This window comes from Amblyomma mixtum, chromosome 9 (genome assembly GCF_055824585.1).
Source record: "Amblyomma mixtum isolate Tamu chromosome 9, ASM5582458v1, whole genome shotgun sequence".
NCBI classification, from domain to species: Eukaryota; Metazoa; Arthropoda; class Arachnida; order Ixodida; family Ixodidae; genus Amblyomma; species Amblyomma mixtum.
This window is the reverse complement of record NC_143020.1, coordinates 101,955,692-101,980,759: the sequence shown is the minus strand read 5'-3', so window position 1 is coordinate 101,980,759 and position 25,068 is coordinate 101,955,692. Positions and strand designations below refer to the sequence as shown.

The window sequence follows — 25,068 nt, the reverse complement described above, 5'->3', positions numbered from 1 at the left end:
CAGAAATACAAAAAAAAAATTCGCTGATGATCAATGCATCTCTTTCGGCAAAAAAAAAAATTCAGGGGGCACTTGACCTAAAGTGCGGTGAGGCGAAAGCCTTAAGCGCGGTGTTGCTGCTTGTGTCACTGGTGCGTTGTTGAGATGTTAGGCTTCGCCTCTAAGAGTGAAACGCGTCAGCGTCTTGCAACGCTACCAGGAAGCCCATAGAACGCCGTAGCCCGTTCGGTTGTACGCCTTGCTCGTCGGTAAATTGGTTTTTGAGGAAAGGCAATGTATCTGTCTCACATATCTGGGTGGACACCTAAACCTCGCCGTAACGGGAAGGGAGGAAGATAGGAGTGAACGAAGACACCGTATTCACTAGACGCACCTTTGTTTATTGCCGCCGCGGTGGCTCAGTGGTTATGGTGCTCGGCTGCTGACCCAAAAGTCGCGGGTTCGATCCCGGCCGCGGCGGCTGGAATTTCTTTGGAGGAGAAATTCTAGAGGCCCGTGTACTGTGCGATGTCAGTGCACGTTAAAGAACCCCAGGTGGTCGAAATTTCCGGAGCCCTTCACTACGACGTCTCTCATAGCCTTAGTCGCTTTAGGACGTTAAACCCCATAAACCAAACCAACCTTTGTTCATTCCAAACCATCGAGCTGGCATAGCGGAGTGGTTAGCATGCTCGTCTCGCACTCCGGAGACCGGGGCTCGATTCCCAAACTCGACCGATTTCTTACTCGGTTTTATTTATTTATCTGGCCTGACTAGAAGGGTTAATTAGGCTATTTGGATAATTAAGCAATTAACTAAACTCAGTCCCACTTACTTGGAGCATCACTATTGGTTAATTTCATGGTTACTGGCCAAAGTACAACTGGCCCCGTTTGAAATTCGCGGACTGTGACGTCACGACTATTTCGACCAATTGAAAAGCGTGACATTTCTGTCGACAACTCCTGCTTACAACGATGAGGCATTAAAGGCTTCCGCCTTAATATGCATTAAAAATTCAGGGAGCACTTTGACTGTCTAAAGTGGGTAGAGGCGGAAGCGTTTTCCGCACAACCTTCGCTGTTTCTGTGGCACCGGTGGCGTCACATATAATTGAGTACTAATTACTAAGTGATGACAAATCACTAATTAATGGTTAATTACTGATTAATGCCTGAATACTAATTAACTGCTAATTAATTAGGCTTAGGCTTCGCCTTTAGGAGTGGAACGCGACAGCGCGTTGTAGCGCTGCCAGGAGTCCACGGAACGCCACCACCTGTTCAGCGCGATGCCTTGCCCTTTGAACGCCACGCTTTTTGAGGAAAGGAAATGGCGCAGTAATTCTCTGCCATCTCGGTGGACACCTGAACCACACCGTAGAGGAAGGGAGGAAGTGGGAGTGAAAGAAGATAGATAAAGAGGAGCCGTAATGAAGAAAATGAAAATTGTATTTGAGGAAAGGAAATTACGCAGTAACTGTCTCACAAAATTCAGGGGGGCACTTTTTTGACCTAAAGTGTGGTCACTGATGCCCCTAAAAGTGGAACGCGACAGCGTCTTGCAACGCTGCCAAGGAGTCCATAGAACGCCATCGCCCATTCGGTTCTACGCCTCGCTCGTCAGTAAATTGGTTTTTTGAGGAAAGGAAATGTATCTGTCTCTCATTTGTTGGTGGACACCTAAACCTCGCGGAAAGGGAATGGAGGAGGATGAGTGTGAGTGAAGACACCGTATTCACTAGAAGCGCCTTTGTTCATTCCAAACCATCGAGCTGGCATGGCGGAGTGGATAGCATGCTCGTCTCTCACGCCGAAGACCGGGGTTCGATTCCTGAGCTCGACCAATTTCTAATCGGTTTTATTTATTTATATGGCCTGACTAAGAAGAAGAAGAAGAAGAAGAAGAAGTTTATTCACATCACATTACATGATGCAGGAAGCCTGCAGAAAAAGCTGCCAGAAGCCAGCTTGACAGGGCCGCAGGCCCCCTTTCATTGGCAGTTGGCGGAATGTCGTAAAAAAAAGTTTATACACAGCATATTTTATCACAACATGTAAAGAAAAAAAAGTAAAAAAAAACCCAACATATTACAAGAAAAACGCTAAAACATATATACTGTTACCACATTTCAGTGTAACACGTACTCACATTTTTAATACATTCGTGGGGAAATATTATAGACACAAAATCTCGTTTTACTTCGTTTTGAAAAGATCGCGCAGTGCTTTGAAAGTTATATTGTCGAGTTGGATATTTTTAGCTTGCAAACTGTTTAGTAATCGGGGTAACTTGTTTTGCAGCATTTGTGGACCGCATGTAGTTCTACTTGTGTTAACCTTCCATGGTTCAAAATGACGCGTCTGGTATGAAACTACATTATTCTCTAGCTGAGCTATGTTCTGAATAGTAAAATTGTTACATTTAGTTTCTTCGTGGGAGGGAACAGCGCGAAACAAAACGACGGACAAAGGAAGAGGCACAAAGAAAATGAAAATTGTATTTGAGGAAAGGAAATTACGCAGTAAATTACGCGCTCGTCTTTGTGCCTCTTCCTTTGTCCGTCGTTTTGTTTCGCGCTGTTCCCTCCCACGATGTATCAGTACAAACTCGCCCAGTTATCCATCCTTCTTCAATTTAGTTTCTTGTTTGAACAACTTGCAAAGCCGGTAGTCATAGGATTTTGTTACTGAAATTATATTGTATTTTTTAAATAATTCATGTGTGTGGTAGTGCATTGGTACGTTTTCGACAGCTCTTAAAAACTTTTTTTGGAGAATGAGCACTCTGTCTATATTAGATTTAGTAGTCGATGCCCATACCAAGTGACAATAATTAAGTCTAGGGGAGAAAAGACCATTATAAATCAGCATCAGAATGTGGCGAGGGAATGCATGGCGATTTCGCGAAACAATGCCTACTATTTGTGATAGTTTTTTTGTAATATAATCTATGTGGGCATCCCATGACATTGTGTTTTGAAAAATGACACCCAGAGTTTTAAAACTAGACACAATCTCTACAGGAGTTGACCGTAGTGTAATTGTGTTTTGTGTGTCTATGTTTTTGTTCCTAGTATGATACAAAACTGCTTTAGTTTTATCAGCATTAATCTTCAAGCTATTTTTTTAGGTCCATTCATCAAGCTTAGCAAGCGCTACATTTGCTGCAGCTATTAGGTGATCACTTGATTCTCCTGTGAAAAACACGCTTGTATCATCCGCATAATTCACAAAAGTAGCGGATGGAGTGATACCGTAAACATCGTTCACGTACAAATTGAACAAAAAGGGGCCCAGGATGCTGCCTTGCGGCACACCCTGGGAAACATGAAGTGCATCTGATAAAGAATCACCAATGGCTACAATTTGGGTACGATGTTTAAGGTAGGATTCCATAAGAACACCGGCCTTTCCGCGAATGCCATAATGTTCTAACTTCCTAATAAGTATTGCGTGGCTGATAGTGTCGAATGCTTTCGAGAAGTCAACGTAAAGGCCCAAGACTAGCTTACTTTTCTCCAAACCACTTAAAATGTGTTCTTTCTGCGTCAAGAGGGCAAGTTCAGTGCTAAATCCTTTGCGGAAACCGAACTGGCTACTAGCTTGCAATTTGTGCTTTTCTTGAAATGCTGTCAATCGGTTTATAATAGCTTTTTCAAAGACTTTTTCAAAGACCGGGAGAATCGATATGGGCCGATAATTTCCCATATCATTTTTGTCACCTTTCTTATATAGCACGCTTACTCGAGCGACCTGCATTTTGGGCGGAAATATGGCCTGCTGAAAGCATAAATTAAGTACATGCATTAAGCATGGAGCAAGATAATGTGCAACGTGTTTGATTGGTTTTACCTGAATTCCATCTACGTCTTTGGCACTGCTATTTCTTAAATTTAGAATTATGCTTGCAGTTTCTGTTTCACTTACTGGAGTCAGAAACACCGAGTTATCATTACGCAGAAAGTTTGCTAGGTCATTGGAGCAAATGGCGGTGTTACCTTGAACAAAATGTTGGTTGAATGCGTTCGCGAGGGTTTCTCCTGTTAACTCAGCATCATGTCTTTTTATCTTACACACTTTTTCAGTTCCTATCTTGTAATTTAGCATCGAGTTCAGTCTACGCCAAACTGCATCCATTTGTCCTGCTGCAGGCATAAATACATTGTCTAAATATTCACGTCTGGCTTTTTTTATATCTTTATCTAGACGATTACGGAAAGCTTTGAATTCTAGTAGTATTTTTTTGTCTTTGCTTTTGACAAATTGGTGGTACAAGTTATTCTTTTTTCTAATCCTCGCGGAAAGTTCTGCGTTAACCCATGGTTTTCGGATTTTTCTACCGTTCTTCCTTGCTACTAAAGGGAAACTCTCCTCATAGATTGGTTTCAGTATTTTCATGAATGTGTCATAAGCAACGTTCGCATCTTCGCTACCAAAAACTTGATCCCACGAAGTGCGTGAAACTTTGCTATAAAACTTGGAAAGGTTGCAGTGTGTCATCTGTTGAACGAAATATGTATGTCGTGCTTTATTTTTGCTGAACTGACTTTTGGCGCACAAAAATATAGGCAAGTGATCACTGAGATCTGACGTAAGTACACGCGCTTTGATTCTACATGCGTCAATATTTGTAAGGAACACATCAATTAATGAGGATGAACTTTCTGTCACTCTCGTCGGCATATCAATAGTGTTCCTAATACCACGCGTGTTCAACAAAACAGAAAAGTTAGTTTGCAAAGAAGCATTCATCATATTTATGTTAATATCACTACCAAATATAATACTATAACGATTAATATCAACAAAGGAGAACAGCGTTTCTAAGTAGTCAAAGAAAGGCGCCATCTTTCCATGTGGAGGACGGTAACAAACTACCAACAAATTGTTGTGAACAAGAACAGATACAATTTCATAATCATCTGTAACGATGGAAAAATTTTCAAGCAGTTCATAGTCGTACATTTTGTTTATCAAAATGCAAATTCCGCCACCCCCTCCAGAGGAGCGATTTAAGTAACAAGATTCATACCCAGCAAGTCTATAAACGTCGGTGCTGTCCGTTGACCATGTCTCAGTTAGCAATACACAATCTAGTGACTCATTTAGCTCATCAAGAAGTAAATCCAGACCTAATTTTTTTATATTTGATTGATCTTATGTTCAGATGAAAGCATTTGAATGACTGCAAAAACGGTTTCCCTATGTGTTTCTGGAAGTCGTGCGGCAAAACGTAGGACGCCATATCCATGGGTCATCCGCCTTTAGGCAAGCTTCTCCAGGTCGCCAACGCTCGATACCAATTCGGCATTCAGTCCATCAGCCTTTCGTACCAGAATTCGGCCATTGCTATGCCACACGTATTTGTATTTCTTAACTTTTGCCCAGTTCTTAGCTTCGAACAACAGTGCACGGGTTCTTTTCGTTAGGTTTTCTAGCACGAAGATATTTCCGTCTGCTTCTTGCAGTTTCTTTCTGTAAAGCTAATTAGGCTAATTGGGTAATTAAGCAATTAACTAAGCTCAGTCCCACTTTATTGGAGCATCACTATACGATCCCTTCAATTGGTTGCATGGTTACTAGCCAAAGTACAATTGGCCCCGTTTTAAATTCGCGCACTGTGACGTCACGACCATTTCCGCCAATTGAAAAGCGTGACATTTTCTGTCGACAACTGCTGCTTACAACGATGAGACATTAAAGGCTTCCGCCTTAAAATATGGCACGTCATCCAAACGCGTTTCCCACGCGTCGTGTATCTTTCGCTGAACCCACCATGCTGTCGGTGGAGGCCACTATCCTTCCCTCCACTTACTTCTTTTCCACTTTCTATCCTATACACTTGCCATTCACCTCCCCTCACTAAGTTCCGAGAGCATTTTCCTCCTATCCAGACTCCCGCACACTGCTTTTCACTGTCTTCTAAGTGGCATCACACATTACCAGACGGACAGATTTTGCGAACCATGGGAGTACTAATACCAACGCGTTAAGGAATGTTATTTGGCCGCCGCGGTGGCTCAGTGGCTATGGTACTCCGCTGCTGTCCCAAAAGACGCGGGTTCGATCCCGGCCGCGGCGGTTGAATTTCTTTGGAGGAGAAATTCGAGGCCCGAGTACTGTGCGATGTCAGTGCACGTTAAAAAACCCCAGGTGGTCGAAATTTCCGGAGCCCTCCACTACGGCGTCTCTCATAGCCTTAGTCGCTTTGGGTCGTTAAACCCCACAAACCAACCAACCAATGTTATTTGGACCAAAATATGCCTGAACATAAATGGCAGAGGGTGTGCTGACAAGCTTACTCTTTTAAAATTATCATTTGCTGCGATCGCTAGTCGCCATCAAAATGCAGCCTATTTGCAATATTGAGGCTGCCAAACTAATCTTAAACAAGTAAATCCCTCCAACGTGCAGCATGTTCTCAGAAAAAGCTGCGCGTTCGCTATCACACGACTGCGAACATAGCATCTAAAGGTTTAAAGTGGACATGGTACGTTGTTCGCTGCGATTTTCGGCACAGATCTCATTGGCTGCGTAATATGTATCTCTTCTTTTCTCACTGTTCATCTTGTTACTGCTGGTTTTTCTAATAGTAACTATCGTTCTGTATCACGTTTTCCACTATTTGGCTGACGTCACTCCGGCATCAGAGAAACGCTGCCGCCGCCGCGGTGGCTCAGTGGTTATGGTGCTCGGCTGCTGACCCGAAAGATGCGGGTTCGATCCCGGCCGCGGAGGTGGAATTTCGATGGAGGCGAAATTCTAGATGGCCGTGTACTGTGCGATGTCAGTGCACGTTAAAGAGCCCCAGGTGGTCGAAATTTCCGGAACCCTTCACTACGGCGTCCCTCACAGCCTGAGTCGCGTTGGGACATTAAACCCCATAAACTAAACCAAACCAGAAACGCTGCCAAGCGTTCAAAATCTTAGCGGATTCTCACTGAGCCATGAAGTCGATCTGGTGGAGCGTGCAGGTAGAGAACCGGTACTGCCTCTCGTCTTTGAAGACGTAGCTCATGATGTACCCGTCGCTTGAAGGGCAAGAGTAGGCTCCCGGATGCCTGGGAATATGACTCATGGGTGGGTCGCCATCGTGCTTGGAGCCAAGCCTGAAAAACAAATTGTGAAAATGTATATAATACAGGGTGTTGCACCTAGGATTTTAGGAAATTTTAAAAAATGGGCTTTTTTAATGAGAAGAGCGCTTTTTACGTCATAGTAGTGTCAGCGGCATAGCACATCAGAATACAGCTAAGATGTGCCAACTACCAGGCTGGTTAACTGATACTGAATAGTTAAGTATTTACCTTCACAACGTCACCAGCGCTGCGACGAGAAACAAAGACTTTCGTTGTTCCTCGTCGCAGCGCTGGTGAAGTTGGGAAGATGAACCAACTAGCTCAGATCATGGTTTTGCTAAGTATTTACCTATTACTATTAGGCTCCTTAATCACTGAGAGGCATGTGGTCCGCGATATTTAATATCCATATTGATTTTTAGAATTTCAAAAACGTGAAATTTTGGCTATTACGACAAGTTATGTGCACTGGAGACGTTACTGTGCCTGCAAGCCAAAGCGCATGTATTTTGTCGCGATGTAGCCAGATTTTGTGGCGCCACAGCGCCGACGGCAACTGCGTTTTCAAAATTCTACAAAGTGATACGGATATTACCTACGGTGGGCCTAACTAAAGCAGTTAACTAATTATAACTAACCATAACAATAAATAAGGAGCCTAACTATAACAGTTAGAAAGTTAGCCATTCGTGCGATGACAGTGCACGTTATAGAATCCAAGGGGAGTCGAAATTTCCGGAGCCCCTCACTGTACGGCGTCCCTCATAACCTGAGTCGTTTGCGGACTTCAAACCCCATATACAAAAACAAACCATAAGGAGCTAGTATGCACCGGCGTCACAGTGGGCGCCATTTTGTGAGCACTGAAAAAGGGTTATCGCTACCAGCTTCGGCTTGCACTGTTGTAAATGCGTCCTACGCCGCAAAACGGTCCCGTGACGTAACGGGACTACTTCCTATGTGCATACTTTAAAGGTGCACTGAAGAGGAATCTGAACTCATCTTTTTGCTGCGAGAACTCTATCTACACACTCCCAGCATTCTTAGAAACGTCTATTTATTGTCTTGTCGGCCGATTTCCCTAATTAAATCGGATTAGCGTCCGGCTCCCGCCTTTTCTTTTTTAATTCCCCGCATACGGTGGGAGGAGTCGACCAACGCATAGAGTGCCTTTCAGGCAGTGGCGTGGCGACTTTGTTTTCGCTTTTATTTGGCTTCTTTTAGGTTTCCGTAAATAAATAGGTGTAGTAAGAGACTACGTAGCTGCAAATTAGGCCCACGGAAATAAAAATACGCGTGGACTCTTTGCTTTCGCCTACCACTACGTATCACTCCGCCGCCGATGGCTTGGTGAAATTTGGTCGACTCCTCCTACCAATGCGAGGAACTAAAGAAAAAAAAGGCGGGAGCCCGACGTTAATCCGATTTAAATGAGGGAAATCGGCGGCGCAGGGCAACAATACGAAGTTTCCAAAGAACGCTGGGAACGTGTAGATCGTGTTCCAGTGGCAAAAATAAGAGTTCAGATTCCTCTTCAGAGCGCCTTTAAAGGAAATGGGAATGGTGTAAATAAATTGGTAAATTGGTAAATTGGTTTTTTGAGGAAAGGAAATGGCGCAGTATCTGTCTCACATATATCGGCGGACACCTGAACCGCGCCGTAAGAGAAGGGAGGAAGGTAGGAGTGAAAGAAGAAAGAGAGAAAGAGGTGCCGTAGTGGAGGTCTCCGGAATAATTTCGACCACCTGGGGATCTTTAACGTGCACTGACATCGCACAGCACACGGGCCCCTCTTGCGTTTCGCCTCCATCGAAACGCGGCCGCCGCGGTCGGGTTCGAACCCGGTTTGAGGCCCGTGTGCTGTGCGATGTCAGTGCACGTTAAAGAACCCCAGGAAGTCGAAATTTCCGGAGCCCTTCACTACGGCGTCTCTCACAGCCTCAGTCGCTTTGGGACGTTAAACCCCCAATAAACAATAAACAATCGAACCCGGGTACTCCGGCTCGGTAGACGAGCGCCTTACCACTGAGCCACCGCGGCGGGTGGAATGGTGTTAGTCCCCAAACCCATTTCAGACTGGGGGTTTCTGCTAAATTTTCTATTAACACCATGCCAACTTGGAGACGTTGGTTAATTCGCTCTCGCCTTTTGATTTGCTAGCCGTCCTCGTTCGATTGGTTGGAACACTGACGCGAACGCAGGTACAGAGAACGCGAGAAACTTACACGTGTGCTATTTCGTGAGCGAGAGTCTCAACGCCTCGATAGGTTCCCGGGTTGTCTTCAGCGATGCCGACTTTGTATTTGGTGCATGCTGCTCCAACCATGGCGTATCCTTGGGCACAAGTACAAAAAGCTCACGAACCAGTACACTTCAGAAGAAATACCAGTGTTAGAAATATCCTTGCCCTAAGTTGTTCGTTTTATATTTATTATTATTATTATTATTATTATTATTATTATTATTATTATTATTATTATTATTATTATTATTATTATTATTATTATTATTATTATTACTTGTCGCTTTGTTAGATTTCGCGCCTTTATGCTCCTTTCAGTTTTGTTTTGTATGGACTTACTAATTTTTAGTATGCTCTTTTTCATATTTATTGTTTTTTTCTTTGTCTATGTGCGCATTTTCACGCTTTTCAGTCACTATTTTTTTTAGGTACGGTCCTACAAGCCATCTAAAGGCTTAGACCGGCCTGTTTCGCCTGTATTCCTATTGACGGTGCCAAAACAAATTATTATTATTATTATTAGGGGTCCATTCTGTCACCTTTACTTTTGAGTCTATTTATATATGACTTCGCGTCAGAAATGATAAACTACCTGGTCTTTCAGTACGCCGACGATACAGTTTTACTTACAAAGCATATTTCGTACAAAACTGCGGAAACTTTACTACAAGAAAATATCTGTAATGCAATGAACTGGTTTTCTTTGAATGGCCTTTTGGTAAACCAGCAAAAAAAAACAAAATTAGTTTGTTTCAGAAACCCCTTGAAGACAGCTGCACTGACTGAATCTGTTTTTTTTTTTTACACTGCCGCAACAATAAAGCTTGCCATTGCACTCCAGTTGAAAGTATTCATTGTATAAAATATCTGGGGTTTGCTTTGATAGTGATCTCTTGTGGCACAGCCACATGGCATATATTTGTAGAAGATTACATAGCATTGCATGGTTATTGTTAACAATTAAACCTTTTCTCCCTGCATTGGTAAAAAAACAATATCATGCACGGACTTGCATAGAGTGTTATAAGGTACGGCATCACAGTTTTTGCGCACTGTTCGCAAAAGTGGCATGATCGTGTAGATGCTCTTCTAAAAACCATGTTGAAAAGTACCACCTATGAACGTTCCTTTCCCTTTCAACATTTCCCTTTCAGCATTCGTTAACGCAAACCATGGACTGACATATTTTGTATTTTTGTTGCATTATGTGCATTTACTGAGTATTTTATTCTGCGATGTTTGTTGTGTTATTTGTGTACATTACTAGTTTTACTTCATACTTCGTTATTACATGTATTTTGTTTCAAGTGCCTGTGCCGTATTTTCATGCTTGTATCCCTCCCCTTCCACCTTGTAATACCCTCGCACGAGGGCCCTTAGGGGTATTGTAAATAAAATAAGATAAGTAAACTTGTTTAATTTTCTAGCCCTTCCGTCCTTTGAAAGTTTATATAAACGAACAGTTGTTCTGCGATACTTTAGGAATCCTGCTTTCAAGATTAAATCGGTTGCTGCCAGAACCCTACGTAAGAGTCAGCGCTACGCTGTTCTCAAAATACTCAACCAGATACGGCCAAGCAAGACGAGGAGTATATGTGCTAACAATTTTTAATAGTCTCCCTGACCATGTATACTCCGCTACTTCCAAAACTAACTTGAAACTGACGTCAAAATCAGTGCTGTTTTAAGGCCAAATGATTTCTACAGTGTTTTTTTCTATTATAATATGTATTTTCTGCAGCATTTATACAGGGTGTTTCACCTAAGACTTTCTGCAATTTTTAAAAATAAGCTATTTGAATTAGATGCGCGCTTTTTCTGGCATAGCATTGTCAGTGGTGTAGTACATCATAATTCATAATAGTTAATTTTAAACTATTACCGTTGGGCTCCTTAACTATTGAGAGGCATGTAGCCCACCGTAAGTAATGTCCATATCCGTTTTTAGAATTTCGAGAGCACGATTATCCTCGGCGCTGTGGCCCAACAAATTTTGGCTATTTCGACGAGTTAGGTTCACTGGAGAGGTTGCTTTGCCTGCAAGCTTCTCAAACCGCATGTATTTTGGGGCGATGTAGGCGAAATTTGTTGGGCCACAGCGCCGAGGACAACCGCGTTTTCGAAATTCTAAAAACTGATACGGGTATTACATACAGTGGGCTACATGCCTCTCAATAATTAAGCAGCCCAACGCTAATAGTTTAAAAGTTAACTATGAAATATTCGTTAACAAGCCTGCTAGTTAGCACATCTTAGCTGCATTATGATGTACTACACCACTGACAATGCAATGCCAGAAAAAGCGGACATCTAATTCAAATAGCTTATTTTTAAAAATTGCAGAAAGTCTTAGGTGAAACACCCTGTATTTAAGTTGTATACACTTATTTTAATATTTTTATTGCTTTTATTTTTCGCTCCCCGATGCTGCCGGGTCTACCCCTGCAAGCCTCCTCATGGCTTTAACAGGCCCGAGTTTGTATGTAACATGAGACGTTGTGGCAATAAAATATTATCATTATTATTTTTATTATAGCTATTTTTAATACTGCATTGTTTTTCCTGCTCCCATTAAATATATATTTATGGTTTTTAATAATATTACAACAATTCTCCTTATTCTGCTAAGTGCCATTCCGTCGTGGTTTTGCGTTTCTATGTATTCACTTTGCTGCCATCCTGTGTTCATAATTTATTTTGTACTTATTTATATTACTAAGTTTGGTCGTCACTTCTATCCTTCTTGCTGAATTTCTGTTGTGTTTTATACCCTTACTTTGCAAGTATTCCGCTCTGTGTTTCAGTCGTATGAGCCCTTGGTTGTCCCTGGGCACGTGAAATAAACAGATTTATTGTTATAATGCACACAATGAACACGACAACCAGACCTCATATCTTTATCCCAAGAATCTAACATTACGTACATGTGAATGACACGCACACATCTCATCATCATAGACTCTTATAATTGATATACCTACATCATATTTTTTCAACGCTTATTTGCTTCAAATGTTTTTCAGATCTCGGGGATTATGTGATAAATAATGTTTATCACTGCCCTTTCTTTTTGAATAACTTGAGCAAGTACAAAGAAAGGCGGCTAGATTTATATTTCATGAATTCTCAAGGCTGGACTTTCACCCTAAATTTATAACCGAAAATTCTATACCTACTCTTGAATATCACCGAAAACAGCTTGGGCTTGAATTCCTTCCCCTACTTTTAAGCAATAAGCTTGAAATAAACTAGTCGCCCTATATGACGCCAGCAATAATAAGGCACACAAGACATCATCGTCCTGAATTACTGGCACTATATTATGCTCCACAGACACGTTTAAGGCATCCTTTTTTGCTTGTAGAATATCGGACTCGAACGATGGTTTACAGACAGCTACATAATGTCACTAAAAATTGCGTAAATTTGTATTTGATTGTTACTATTTTTTTCATTATAGTTTTTATGTAATCTTACGCCCCTCTGCTTGGACCCAGCGGTATGGGACGCACAGTTTGAAATAAATAAAAATTCGCTGTGGCTTAGCTTGGTTAAGCCCGGTAATTGCGAAAGCAATATCAGTACCTACGCCATGGTACAGCTGGCAGTGTAGCTGGTGGTGGTGCTTGTGGTTATACTTGTGGTGATGCATCGGTTATACAATCCAATCCAATTAAAACCAATCCAATCCAATCCAATGTAATCCAATGCAATCCAATTCAATCCACTCCAATCCAATCCACTCCTATCCAATACAATCCAATGTAATCTACTCTAATCTACTCTAATCTAATCTAATGTAATATAATCTAATCTAATCCAGTCCAGTCCAGTCCAATCCAATCTAATCTAATCCAATCTAATCCAATCTAATACAATCAAGGTCAAACGAAGGTCAATGGTGGTCACCGCCGCGGCACGGCAAAGGCGTGAAAGTGCAAGTAGTATTGCTTTCGCAATAATAAATTAAAATTGGAGGGGGCACTTGAGCTCCGTCTTAAGGATAGGACGCGATAGCGTATTGGGTCAATTTTTATGCATGCAGAAGGCCATTCTCTACTTAAAATTCATAGATCCCTGGGAGTCCTCGTACCACTCCTGGCGCAGTGGTGCAACGGTTAAGCGATATGTGACTGCCCTGGGATGGCAGGTGCTGCCCCCTTGTGGGGCTTGTGTGAGTCCAGGCTGCTCTTCCCGAGTGACCAATCATTCAATCAACCACCACCTGCCACGGGGGGCAGTTTTTTCACTACCCTATGGGCAGGTTGTGACGACGCCGCAAGGTCACGTGACCTAAAAATGTCACGGCAGTGTAATTTTTAAGCTTGGCAGCGATCGGAAGTACGAAAATTAAATTGGGCAGATAGGTAGGTGAGTATAATCTAGGAAAAATAATTGAGTATACGAAAACCAGCGCAAGCAAATTAAAATGATTATAAGCAATGAATAGTACATAAGGAAAAGCAAGTCATCGACGTCACCTGCTGTAAATGTCCCACCGCTGCTGTCGATGAGCTCCCGGCTGTGGAAGAGCATGAAAACAGAAGATTATAGGGACAACATGGCCGCAAAGCATTTATGCACATGAACTAACAATTGTTCCTCTCTAGTTAAGTGCAAGCAAGTAAACATCGAGAGGTAAGGAAGTTACAAGACTCTCGCACATTGCAAAACTCAATCCATTCTGACTCCGAAGAACGTAAAAGATATACCATATGCAGGGCCCCTGTGGAAAGACTGTGTGTACCACTGCAGAGGCCATTCCTCCAGCCTACACACCCTGCCGGAATGTCTCACCGCAGGCACTCCGTGCAACATATTTCTCTTAAAGCGAAGGGGCAAAGGGAGCATAATGGGAAGGGTTAACTAGTGTGTGTGTGTGTGTGTGTGTGTGTGTGTGTGTGTGTGTGTGTGTGTGTGTGTGTGTGTGTGTGTGTGTGTGCGTGTGCGCGTGCGTGTGCGCGTGCGTGTGCGCGTGTGAGTTTGTGTGTGTGTCAGATCCATGACAAACTGACACATCATCTCAAACGTCCCATCCACCGGAAGTCGTCACGGCATAGCGAAAATTGTCACAGAATGATTTGAAAAACGTCGGCTTTGTGTCAAATTAGATGGAAAAATGAGTAATTAAGCGTAATTAACACTTAAGATTCCCAAAAGATGTATAATTTGGGTATGGATATAGCCACGGGAACGGTGTGACGTGAAATCCACTGTAAGTCGTCACGGCATAGTGTTCTCGGCTTTCTCCGCTCAAAACTTTAGTTGCGAAAGTGTCCTCGCAATTTTTTATTGTAACTTTGAGTGCTGTGACTGCGGAATGATATTGCGGTCCGCTTTCTGCACTGCTATGGGGTGCGTAACGTTGGCGAACACCGCGTGGACACAGTACAAAGCGTCGCCCTGCATTCCTTTTCTTTGACGTTCACAATGTCAGGCTGAAGCTGCTTGCCGTGTTCTCCATAAGAAAAAGTAGGGGGGGGGGGGGGGGGGGTGAGTAATAAGGTATCAAGACAACCTGTGTTTGCTGTAAGCCGGCCGCAACTTTGGCGACTTTCTATGCATTGCAAGGGAGTCCGCGTAATTTAACAAAATAAAAGGAAAGCCAGCCCCTTACGCAGTCACTGTCATGGTCAGATCCGTTTCTTCGTAGTATCGAATAATATCGTGGTGCATCTTCTTCGGAATGTTTTCCAAAGTCAGGTGGTCATATACATGCTCGTACCCTGCAAGTTCCAGGTAAGATTCTGTGGATGCCTGCATAAGCAGAGAAGTGAAAATTAGGAGCACGTTTTTATTCCGTCGCTTTCATTACATTTCAGTCGTAGTAGAGCTGCCGACTTAAAACATTAAAAAAAATTCAGTTTTTTTATCTTGCATCCTTGCAGAGTAAAGCAGTGACAACCACATGCGTACCAATTTACCTGCTGCGAATATTTACTTGCTGCGCTAGAAAATAGTCTATTGCGAGCAGTAACATAGCTGCATGGTTTGCGCACTGCATAATTTATATGAAGAGTTTTTTTCTTTCAGAGTAATGCCGAAATTTGACCTTGGTGTTTACATGCCAGTAAAAAAGGAACTGGGTGTGTGCATCAGAACCAAAGTTGAGTAAAGCTTTGTGCAGTAGTTTGCACGTGTCCACGAGGTACTATCGGGGACAAAAGTGGTATACTCCACGCGGCGGGAGCCGGAGCAACGGAAAACTGCGTTTCAACGCCATCTGCAGGCGGCATCTCGGACCCAGACAGCCAATCTGTGACCTTTATTATCAGCAGGCATGTCGCTTGGCTCGTTTCAATGTTTAAAAAATGGCTGAGGCTTAACTTGGTTAAGCCTGGAGAATGCGAAGCATCATCGTGTCGCGTAATTTGGAGGCGCACAACCACATCGACGGCGCGAGGTGGGCCCCCGTTTCTCCACTGTCGTGACGTCATCGTGTCACGTGGTGTGACGTCATGTATCACGTGATTTGGAGGCGCACAACCACAGCGACGGCGCGAGGTGGGCCCCCGTTTCTCTACTGTCGTGACGTCATCGTGTCACGTGGTGTGACGTCATGTATCACGTGATTTGGAGGCGTATAACCACGGTGAAGGGCTGAAGTGGTAGCTAAAGTAGTATGCTTCGCATAAAAATGCGCTGCTTCCCCGACAAATTAACCCACGCGCGCGCAGGCATTTGATCGCATCATGACGGTGCGCGCGCCGGCTCTCAAGCTATATCTCGAACGCATGTTGAAAAAAAGAAGACACAAAATGAAAAGAGGGCCACCAGTCTGCTACTGCTGCGCCGCCGCTCGGCATTTTAGCGAGCAAAAGCACGAAACATTGAAACGAGTCATGCGACATGCCTGCTGATAATAAAGGTCACAAATTGGCTACCTGGGTCCGAGATGCCGCCTGCAAATGGCGTTGAAACGAAGTTTTCCGTTGCTGCGGCTCCCACCGCATGGAGTATACCACTTTTGTCCCCAATAGTACATTGATACCAGTACGCAAGGATATACCGGCGCTATGAGTGACCATTCACCATGACAATGCGTGGAAGTATGAAGTTGATATTGGATGTGTTTTCCCGAAAACTTCACTTAGACTGCAGAAACATGACATTTACAAAAGAGAGACTCTAAGGAAGGGCTTCGTTAATTTGTAAACAGAATTGATACTAAGTTGTTCACCGCGTGAAGCAGGTTGAATTTCGAAAAAAAAAATGACCTGATAGTCATTATTCAGCTTGTAATGAAAACACAGCGTATCGTCATTTTGCCACATTGTCAAATCGCAAAATGTTTTAAGCGACTTTATGGCTGTAATGAATAGTATTTTTGAGTTTTAACCAGTGCGGTTCAAGATGTACAGCAAGCTCAATTGGAATCCACGTTTTCCACCTCGTTCTAGCCAAGTCATTAACAAAGTTACCGCTTTATAATTTGCTTGTTCAATGAAGCTCCCTTCAAAAAAAAAAAAGAAACATGGATAAATTGCGGCATTATTTTTATGTCCTGGTAATTGTAAGAGGCTCTGCAGAGACACAATTTGTTCGGGACCCGTCATTTGGGTCTTTGCTGACAGACTGGGCAAAAATGTTTTTGTGAACAGGAAATTCTTGAATATTGGTATGATAATGGGACCAACGTGGACCTGACTATAAGAGGCTTGGAGAAGGCGGTGTGTGAGCACACACGGTTCAGTGGCTTGTGAACATTGTGCGAAGCGATAAACAGGGGAGAGGTGTGCAGCTGTTTCTGTACCGTCTTTGCCGGGCTTCGCCGGAAAACTAAAGCATGTCGCAGCAAACAGCATTTAAAATTTACTACTATTTATTTCAACCCTTATGTTTATCAGCAGGCAGCTGTCGCCAGGATATCGTGTCATGAAATGTTATAGTTTTTTTTTGACCAACGCTTTCCTTTCAGCGTTTCCCACCTTTTCCTCACTGTTCTGATCGTGCCCTAAATTTTTACATTGAGTAGTTTTTGTAGTGGTGAAGTGTTGAATAGTAGCAAGGTGGAAATTTGGGCGAGTTGAATCTTATTCATGATGAAGTTAGCATAAAAGGTGCATAAAAGGTGCAAAAACAGGAAACTTCATAGTCACAATCATTGTTTTGCCCTTCGTGATTGTGACCATGAAGTTTCCTGTTTTTGCACCTTTTATTCACCTTTTATGCACCTTTTGCACCCTCAGCACTCTTCAGATGTATCGCCCTCTAAGGTTTATCTTGACGATATCATGTATGTTTCTTTTTGATTTACTTCACGAGATGGGTATATATGTCATGTGTTCTTCCATTAAAGCTTTAGTTGCGAAAAAGCGCTCGTGTTGCGTCTTGTGTCCTACTTTAGTCCTCGTTTTTGTCGCTAACTTCATCATGAATAGTAGACTTCAGTAATAAATTAAGGTTTGTTTCACACCAAAGCACTATTGAACAACGTCCATTGCTGATAATACGCCTGGAGCACTATTAAGGTTCGAAAAGAACATGTTTTTTCTCTCTTCGGTGAAAATTCAGCATCATACTCTGAACTAAATAATTATCTGTAATATAAAAGTATAGCATGCTTCAGTTCACAGTAACAATGGTAACCACTGAAAGTCGCTGTCTGTGCGGGTGAAGTAGGCAGGTTACTTACTCTAAGCATAACGATATAGGTTGGTCTTAACCAGACAAAGGGATCTTGAACACTCCTGAACCTCATGTTCACCTATGAAAGAGAAAGGATTACTTTTTTAGTTGAAGCTGCCGCCCGAAAAATAAATTTTGTGTAGCAATGCATATTTTCTTTACCGGTTGGCTGAATTAACTTACCAGGCATCGTTAAAGTGCATCGAAACGTTCATGAATAGAATTAAATTCGTCTCTTTTATTTATACGTCCTAAATTGGGGTACGCGTCATCTGTCTGGCATCCATCACAATCGTATCTCATCTCAGTCCTTGAAGCCATTCAAAATCGCGCCGCCCGTTTCATTACATCGCAGTACTCAAGAAATACCAGCGTAACATTACTAAAACGATCCCTTGGCCTTCAAACGCTAGCAACTCGCCGTGTTATTTCCCGTCTATGCCTCTTTCACTCTTCCTTTTATCGCTCACCAAGACATTTGTTGCTGCAGCCACCCCCACGTACGTCATCCCGCCTAAACCACAGTAACCCAATCACACGCATTAAAACCCGCACCTCCGCAATGAGCAGTTCATTTTTTCCCGACGCCATAGTGCTCTGGAATGGCCTTCCCGACAATATAATAACATGCTCCGATCGCCACCTTTTCCGCGAGAAACTGGCTAATCACTTCTCATAAACGTATTCATACTGCGATACCGAAGTGCCAACTTTTCCTTGTTTTCTTTTTGTATGTTTATTTCTTGCTTTTAGTTTGTATATTATTGTACTCTTTTTGTACCCCGTGTATTTTTCCCCCTTTCTTCTTTTGTGTTCTCTGCCACTACCCTCCAACCTGTATGTACGCCCCCCCCCCCCCCCCCTTATGTAATGCCTTCGGGCCTTTAAGGGACAAATAAATGAAATGAAATGAAATTTATACTGCAAAGCTGCAATGATGCGCAGCGACTGGGAACGCACTTCTTTTCGAAAGCCACGTGTTTTTTAAGGGTGTGTGACTAACAACCCCAAAACCATGCAAGATGTCGCCCAGTCCCGTTGAATGCCTGGGATGCAAGGGTCGGCACTCGTTTCGGTCGCATTTGAAGCGCCCTTACATGCCTACACGCAGGCATGCATACATCTTCAGGACTGCTGAGTGGCAAGCTCAGGACTACACTACAGGTGAAGTCAGCCTACTCAGTGTTCTTGTCCTAGTCTGCCGTCAATCCTGTCCCCACTAGTAATGCTGCCCCCCTCCATCTCTTAAGAAAACTATCGGGAGAGAATGCCTTCCTGTTTTTATCGCGTCGTATCGCTGGCCACTGGCCGCGGAAAGCCCAGGACGCGCCCTGGTTTTGAGCCCAAGCACTGCTACGAAATTACTATTCTGAACCCTTCGGACGTTCAAAAATATCGTAAACAGTGCTTGCGTCCGTTCAAATGTTCGCAAGTTACTTTTAGCCTTTCCGATAGTTTCAGAGGTTCCCCCAATATTCGCCGATGTCATGTGGTGATCATCAGTTTAGCAGTGTGTAGTCCTTCATTGATTGGCGGCAGTTATCATTTTCTTCCTCAGCAAATAGAGCAAGAAAGCGATCAATGACCATTTAGATGTTGAATGTCAAATACTGGGAATCAAAAAAGTATTCCGTACTTGAAGGTACTTACGCATGTTATCATTACAGCCATATAACGCTGCACTTTCACCTCGCTGTAGCTGAAGAATTTGGAAAATGGTACGTCGGCGAAGATTGTGATCTCCGGAATAATTGGTTCCCCATATCTTGCTTCAGCTGAAATCACCGAAGTAAACACTTTGGAACTCAAAAGCAGCCGCACTGAATGAACAGTTTAGTTCTAATGATTATAAAATTTATATGGTAAATACCAATGAACGTACAGGCAAGAATGTGTCACATTGCAAACTTACGCTGTGGTTTGTCCAACTCGGGGATTCTGCGTTCTTCTGTCTCATTTGTGTCCCGTGAAAGTAACTCAAGGCCTGCAAGTAATAACGAGAATAATACAGTTGTTTACCTCTCTAAACTGTGGCGTTTCCTTCATAGCACAGTAATGTAATCTGTACTGAACACTGCTTTTAAGAAGTAGGGTAAGAGTGCGGGCTAGTTGGTGTTCCATTACATATAAATACCAGCGCAAACCAGCAAGACACACGACAAAGAACGAGGACACACAAGTGCTTGTGTCTTGTTGGTTTGCGCTGGTATTTATAGGCAATTCAAAGAAGTAGTATTTAAACCCTGTAACCGCTGGAAGTTTCATATACTTTTATTCGCTTCTTGACAACTAAGCGAAGTCATTGAGGAAACAGCTGCACATACAATTGTGTTTACTGCTGAGAAAGAGAGCAGCGAATTTCGGCCTCACGCGAGCTTTCGGTTTTTACTGCAGTATTATTATGCCGGCAGGCCCTCCAATTAGAGTGACAACTAAAACCCTTCACAGTAAGTGCGCAACTGTACACGGCTTTGAGGCTAATACTTTGAGAAGGCTAACAGTGGAAGCTTCGACACCAAAAAAATTGCGTACTGCCACTTCTGTCCTCTGTCTGTCAAGGACAGCTGCACCTTGCAGTAGCTGCACAGGCGTGCTGTGGATAAGACTAAGCTGCAGGATATGTTTAGCGTCGTGGCTGTTGGATGCATACCGCAACTATAATGCACGTTCGTTAAGAAACGAAGGTAGTAAGCAGGGCCAATTTCCTGCATTATCAAATACCTCGCTCTGTGGAGAAATTCAAAACCGTTCCCAACCTCGCACGTGAGAGGCGAGGTTCCAGCATTCTAAAGACGACTACAGAGATAACATTCCTGCTACTCGCAACTATCAGTGTCTCTAATAATAATGGTGGTTCGAACTGTGACTTAGAGACAGATCTTGCCTTGCCATATTTGAGATACCGCCATAACTAAACTGTGCTATTCACTTGAAGTGACAGCGGAGCACAGAAATTGCATGTAAAATCGTTCACCAACTTCCGCCTTCTAGTCACACATGGTTTGAAAACAGCTTTTGCAAGTGGCAGCTATGGAAGCCGTGAGCTTTCAATTACTTCAGCAACAAACCATGGGGATTACATTATAGACCTGATTGAGATGTGCAATTGTTACTGATCTTACTAGATAAATCCTGCTAATCACTCAAGAATCATGTCGCCCCTGCCCCGACATCACACGTGTAGGAGTTTTATTAAAACTCTGCCGCTCGTGGGTGCAAACTTGCCGCCAGCTCCTACTGTCGAGAGTAGCTTCTAAAGCTGTTCCTGAAACTTTCCTCAAAACTGCTCTAAGGATATTTTTTCAAAGCTGCTCTCATGCCTACACTACACAACCATTTTGAGAAACGCGCCAAATATTTCTCATAATTGCCACAAGTCACTTAGTCCTAAGAGAATGACAACTGTGAGCAGGTGAATCAGCCTTAACTTGACCCAAATCTACTTCATCCTGAAAAGAATGGTAATGATGGCCATATGCATAAACCTTAACTTTCCCAGGGGTCACTTAATTCTGAATATGATGAAAATGGTGGCCAGGTGCATGTGCTCTAACTTGTTCACAAATAATTTATTCCTTAGAAGAATGAAAATGGCAGCTAGGTGCACAGGTTTTAATTTGCCCAAAATACACTGTGCTGAAAAGATTGAAAAAGGTGGCCATGCCCATAGGCCACTGTACACCTAAAGGTCACTTCCTCCTGAAAAAGATGAAACGGTGACCGGGTGTATGGACCCTATGCTTTCCCCGTCAACTTACTATTTCTTGGGTAGCTGTTCCGATTCGGTTCAACTTCGAAAAGGAGATGTGCCACGTGGCCCTCAGACGATCGTTCAGCGGCTGGTAAGGGTCGAATTCGGAGACGCGGTCCGACTACCCCTTCCTGTGTAGCATCATCAAAAAACAAAAGGAAAAGAGGGGAAAGGGAAAAAACATAGACAGTTACCTATCTTCACGCAGGCCTAGCCGATTGTGTGTAGCTAAGTCTCAGTGCTTTACTGTCACGGAGACTTAGCTGGTGAATGGCAACGTCGAACAATAGAAATCTCGCCCCAATTTCGCTTGCAAACTGCCCACTTTAATTCCCGCTTATGGAACCATGGGCTTTGGGCTTGGAACTTGCTCCTGAAATGTTTTTGTGCATTGCTGTTACGGGATTAACGCAGTTATGTATGCGTTCGTGTCATGCACTCACAGCGCGCATGCTTAGTCTTGCGTACGCGAGCAATGCGATTAAAAGCTTTTAACTTAAAATCGTTGCCGAAATTAGAGCTAACCAATAGTAAAGCTGGTCGACTCTTCTGACAAGTATTTGCGGCAAACGCTGTAAATGCATGCAATACAATTGCCTGAGTGGATTTCGGTACTTTTATCCTTTTCGGGAATCGCCTTTTTCACTCGATCAGTCAATAAGCCACCCTCTAAATCAATATTAAGTTTGTTGTCATGATAAAAAAATGGCAGTGAAAAGTGCTGTCAGTGGCAGATGCACCACCAAAAAATTCAGACTATTACTAATTGTTAGCGTATGCAACAGGAACAAGAATACCACAAATAACAACTTCAATGTAGGTAAAGAAACATAAAGCACGATGACGTAGTAGCACATTCACTGGTACTTATACAAGCAATTTCGGCTTTTAGCGTAACAACTTGTGAATAACTTTACAGGTTTTTGTTAAAGACTAAGTGAGGCCAATACTAATGACGTCCATGAATCTTTATATTTAAACGGGACGCTTATGTGACAAAATATATTGTCGAAGACGTGCTTTATCATCATTAATATTGCTATATATGTAACTACCTCCACTACAGAAAGAAGGCTTCTCCCAGGGACATATTGCTTACCATGTTTTTAACAGGTTCTATGTATTTGGAGAAGGGGGTTCATCTCTATCTACCCATGCGTAGTATACTACGCAGAGAAGGGAATGGGAAAGAGGGGCTCGTTATGACATACATGACGGAAGCCAGCTGACACCGAAACTAAGGAGCCTAGAGATACTTGATTTTATTTGTGGCATTCGTAAATGGGAGATCCAAAGGGGAATCATTCTGAAGAGAACTGATGAGAAAACAGAAGAAAAAACAGCGACATGCCGCCGGAAGGACTCGAACCACGAACCCATGCATGTCATAGCGAGCCCGTCTTTCATAACGAGCCTGTCATAACGAGCCTGTCACAGAGAGCCTGTCATAGAGAGCCAGCCGGCAATTTCTACTCCAAACTGCGGTCTGTAGTTCTGTCGAATTTTATGTAGTAACTACAAAGAGTTCCGTTGTTATACAAATTTTTTTTTTGTTAGTAGACGCTTTTGGTCAGAAACATTACAGAAACTGTTGTAACGAAATAAATTCTTCTCCTGTGCTTTTCGACTCGGCGTGTAAAGCAGCACAGTGCTGTATCCTCCCCCTGGTGCTCGTGTGTTGTTTTTTTTCGCTGGTTGCACTTTGACGTTCACCATCCAGTCCACATGGCTACTCTGTTAGGTTTATCGACCAATATGCTTCCCTGTGTGTCACTGCACCTGCCAGTTTTTTTTCTCTTCCCATCAGTCCAGTCCTTCATACCACTCAGCTGGTGGCGCCGGCCAACGCATCTACTAGTAAAAGTTAACTAAAGCACCTCCATTCGAACCGGTGCTCTTTACTCACCACTTGAAAGCCGTCATCATGCGTGAGATGCACGGCAGCGAGTTTTCTTTGGTCGTGATAAAGATCCTTCTCCGCCTCACGTCCAGGCATCTGTTGGGAAACACCGAGGTTAAGAACGTTCGTTAGGAACCCTCCTGTCCTCTGCTACTCATTGTTATCGTTAGGGTTACGCACAGTCAAAGCCTTCTGGCTGTCATCTTCGTCGAAGCTGACGACGGTGATCTCGTCTCCGAACAGGGACGTCTTCTCCAAACTGAGCACAAGGTCATCAGTGATACGAACCACCCTCTCTCCTGTGTCCGCCCTGCTTTCCAGATGACGCGGGAACACTATTCTCTCACTCAAGAGATTGGACGAGGGCGCTGCGAAGGAAAGCATTAGTAGTGGTTCATCTCTGAAATCCAGAAGGATCACTTTGAACACGACGGAGAGAAACTCCGGATAATCGTTAACAAAGGTTATTACGAAAACGATAATCTCAACGGATTTGGGTACAGATCATATCTCTGGTAGTAAGACCTCATTCTTGTTCCCTGGCTGAGGCCCTGTGTTGCTATCTATCACTTATCTGCGCCGCAAGACGCCACCAGTCATTATTTTTTTATTGTGCCTACAGCTGCCTTCTCATGATTTCGAGAACGAAGAGGGCACTAGGTGGCCGCTTCCGGTGGACAAGGTTTAGAAAGGACTTGCTTCTGTATTTAGGAGCAAAATGAGCCCAGGATTAAATGTTCGGCTAGTTGGTGTTCAGAATTCAAGGGCATATTTTCGCAGCACCCGTGTTGGTCTTGTCTTTCGGTCGTCCCGTCTTTTGCGCTAAAATATGCCTGTGAAGTGAGTCCAGCTTGCTTGAAAGTTAACTAAGAAACCTTGTTTTAAAGAAAAACATTTTTATGGTAGCAATGGGACATCGTTTGGACAGAGATGAGGATAAGAGTAGAAAAGATAAAACTTATTTTACCTGCATAGACATTAGCAAAAAATGTAGAGAAGAAGACTAGTGCGAGACCGGCAGTCGTCATGGTAGCCGTCCGGACACTGCCACGTAGGTGGAGTGACCATGTCTCTTTTTAAAGGCGCCTGAGGTCCTTGCTCCCTGCCTTTCCCTTTCTCTGTATCTCTCTCTCTCTCTGAGGTCCCTGCGCCGATTCGGAGCCCGAAATGATGGATGTTGAACATGTCCAGCATCCGGGATTGCAGTTCCGTCTCCACCAGACTCCCCATGCCAGACAGCTGCTTGAGTTCTTGACAAATCGCTTCGCTTCTTTAAAAACAATGTTGCCAGCGACGCTGTCGAAATCAAGAATTAGGTGACCTTTGAGTGTCGCGGTGTCTGAACTCAGACAAAGAAGCAACGAAAATTCGGCGTCGGATATGCACGACAGTCTTCCGGCGGTTCCGCCATCTTCTCTTCAGAAGTTGTCTCATACGCGTGCCTCTTTTTGAACAGGAAATATGCTTCTGTCCAGAATAGTTGCGT

General features: G+C 43.3%; 1 protein-coding gene across 2 annotated transcripts in view; it reads right to left on the bottom strand.

Annotated features, from left to right (window-relative positions):
- LOC149330397 (venom metalloproteinase Antarease-like) overlaps positions 1-24,617 on the bottom strand; it is a 32,174-nt gene extending 7,557 nt beyond the window's left edge. Inside the window, exons 1-11 of one of the 2 annotated variants that reach the window (XM_089559840.1) lie at positions 24,550-24,617; positions 23,763-23,950; positions 23,589-23,678; positions 21,690-21,813; positions 19,844-19,915; positions 19,582-19,706; positions 17,939-18,010; positions 14,921-15,060; positions 13,785-13,825; positions 9,287-9,395; positions 6,924-7,091 (exon numbers count right to left, since the gene is read on the bottom strand). In XM_089559840.1, the coding sequence (XP_089415966.1) occupies positions 6,924-7,091; positions 9,287-9,395; positions 13,785-13,825; positions 14,921-15,060; positions 17,939-18,010; positions 19,582-19,706; positions 19,844-19,915; positions 21,690-21,813; positions 23,589-23,678; positions 23,763-23,950; positions 24,550-24,610 (1,190 nt within the window). In that variant the 5' untranslated portion in view covers positions 24,611-24,617. The remainder of the gene's footprint in view (positions 1-6,923; positions 7,092-9,286; positions 9,396-13,784; positions 13,826-14,920; positions 15,061-17,938; positions 18,011-19,581; positions 19,707-19,843; positions 19,916-21,689; positions 21,814-23,588; positions 23,679-23,762; positions 23,951-24,549) is intronic. The other variant, XM_089559841.1, reaches the window with a different exon arrangement.
- Positions 24,618-25,068: the final 451 nt, after the last annotated feature.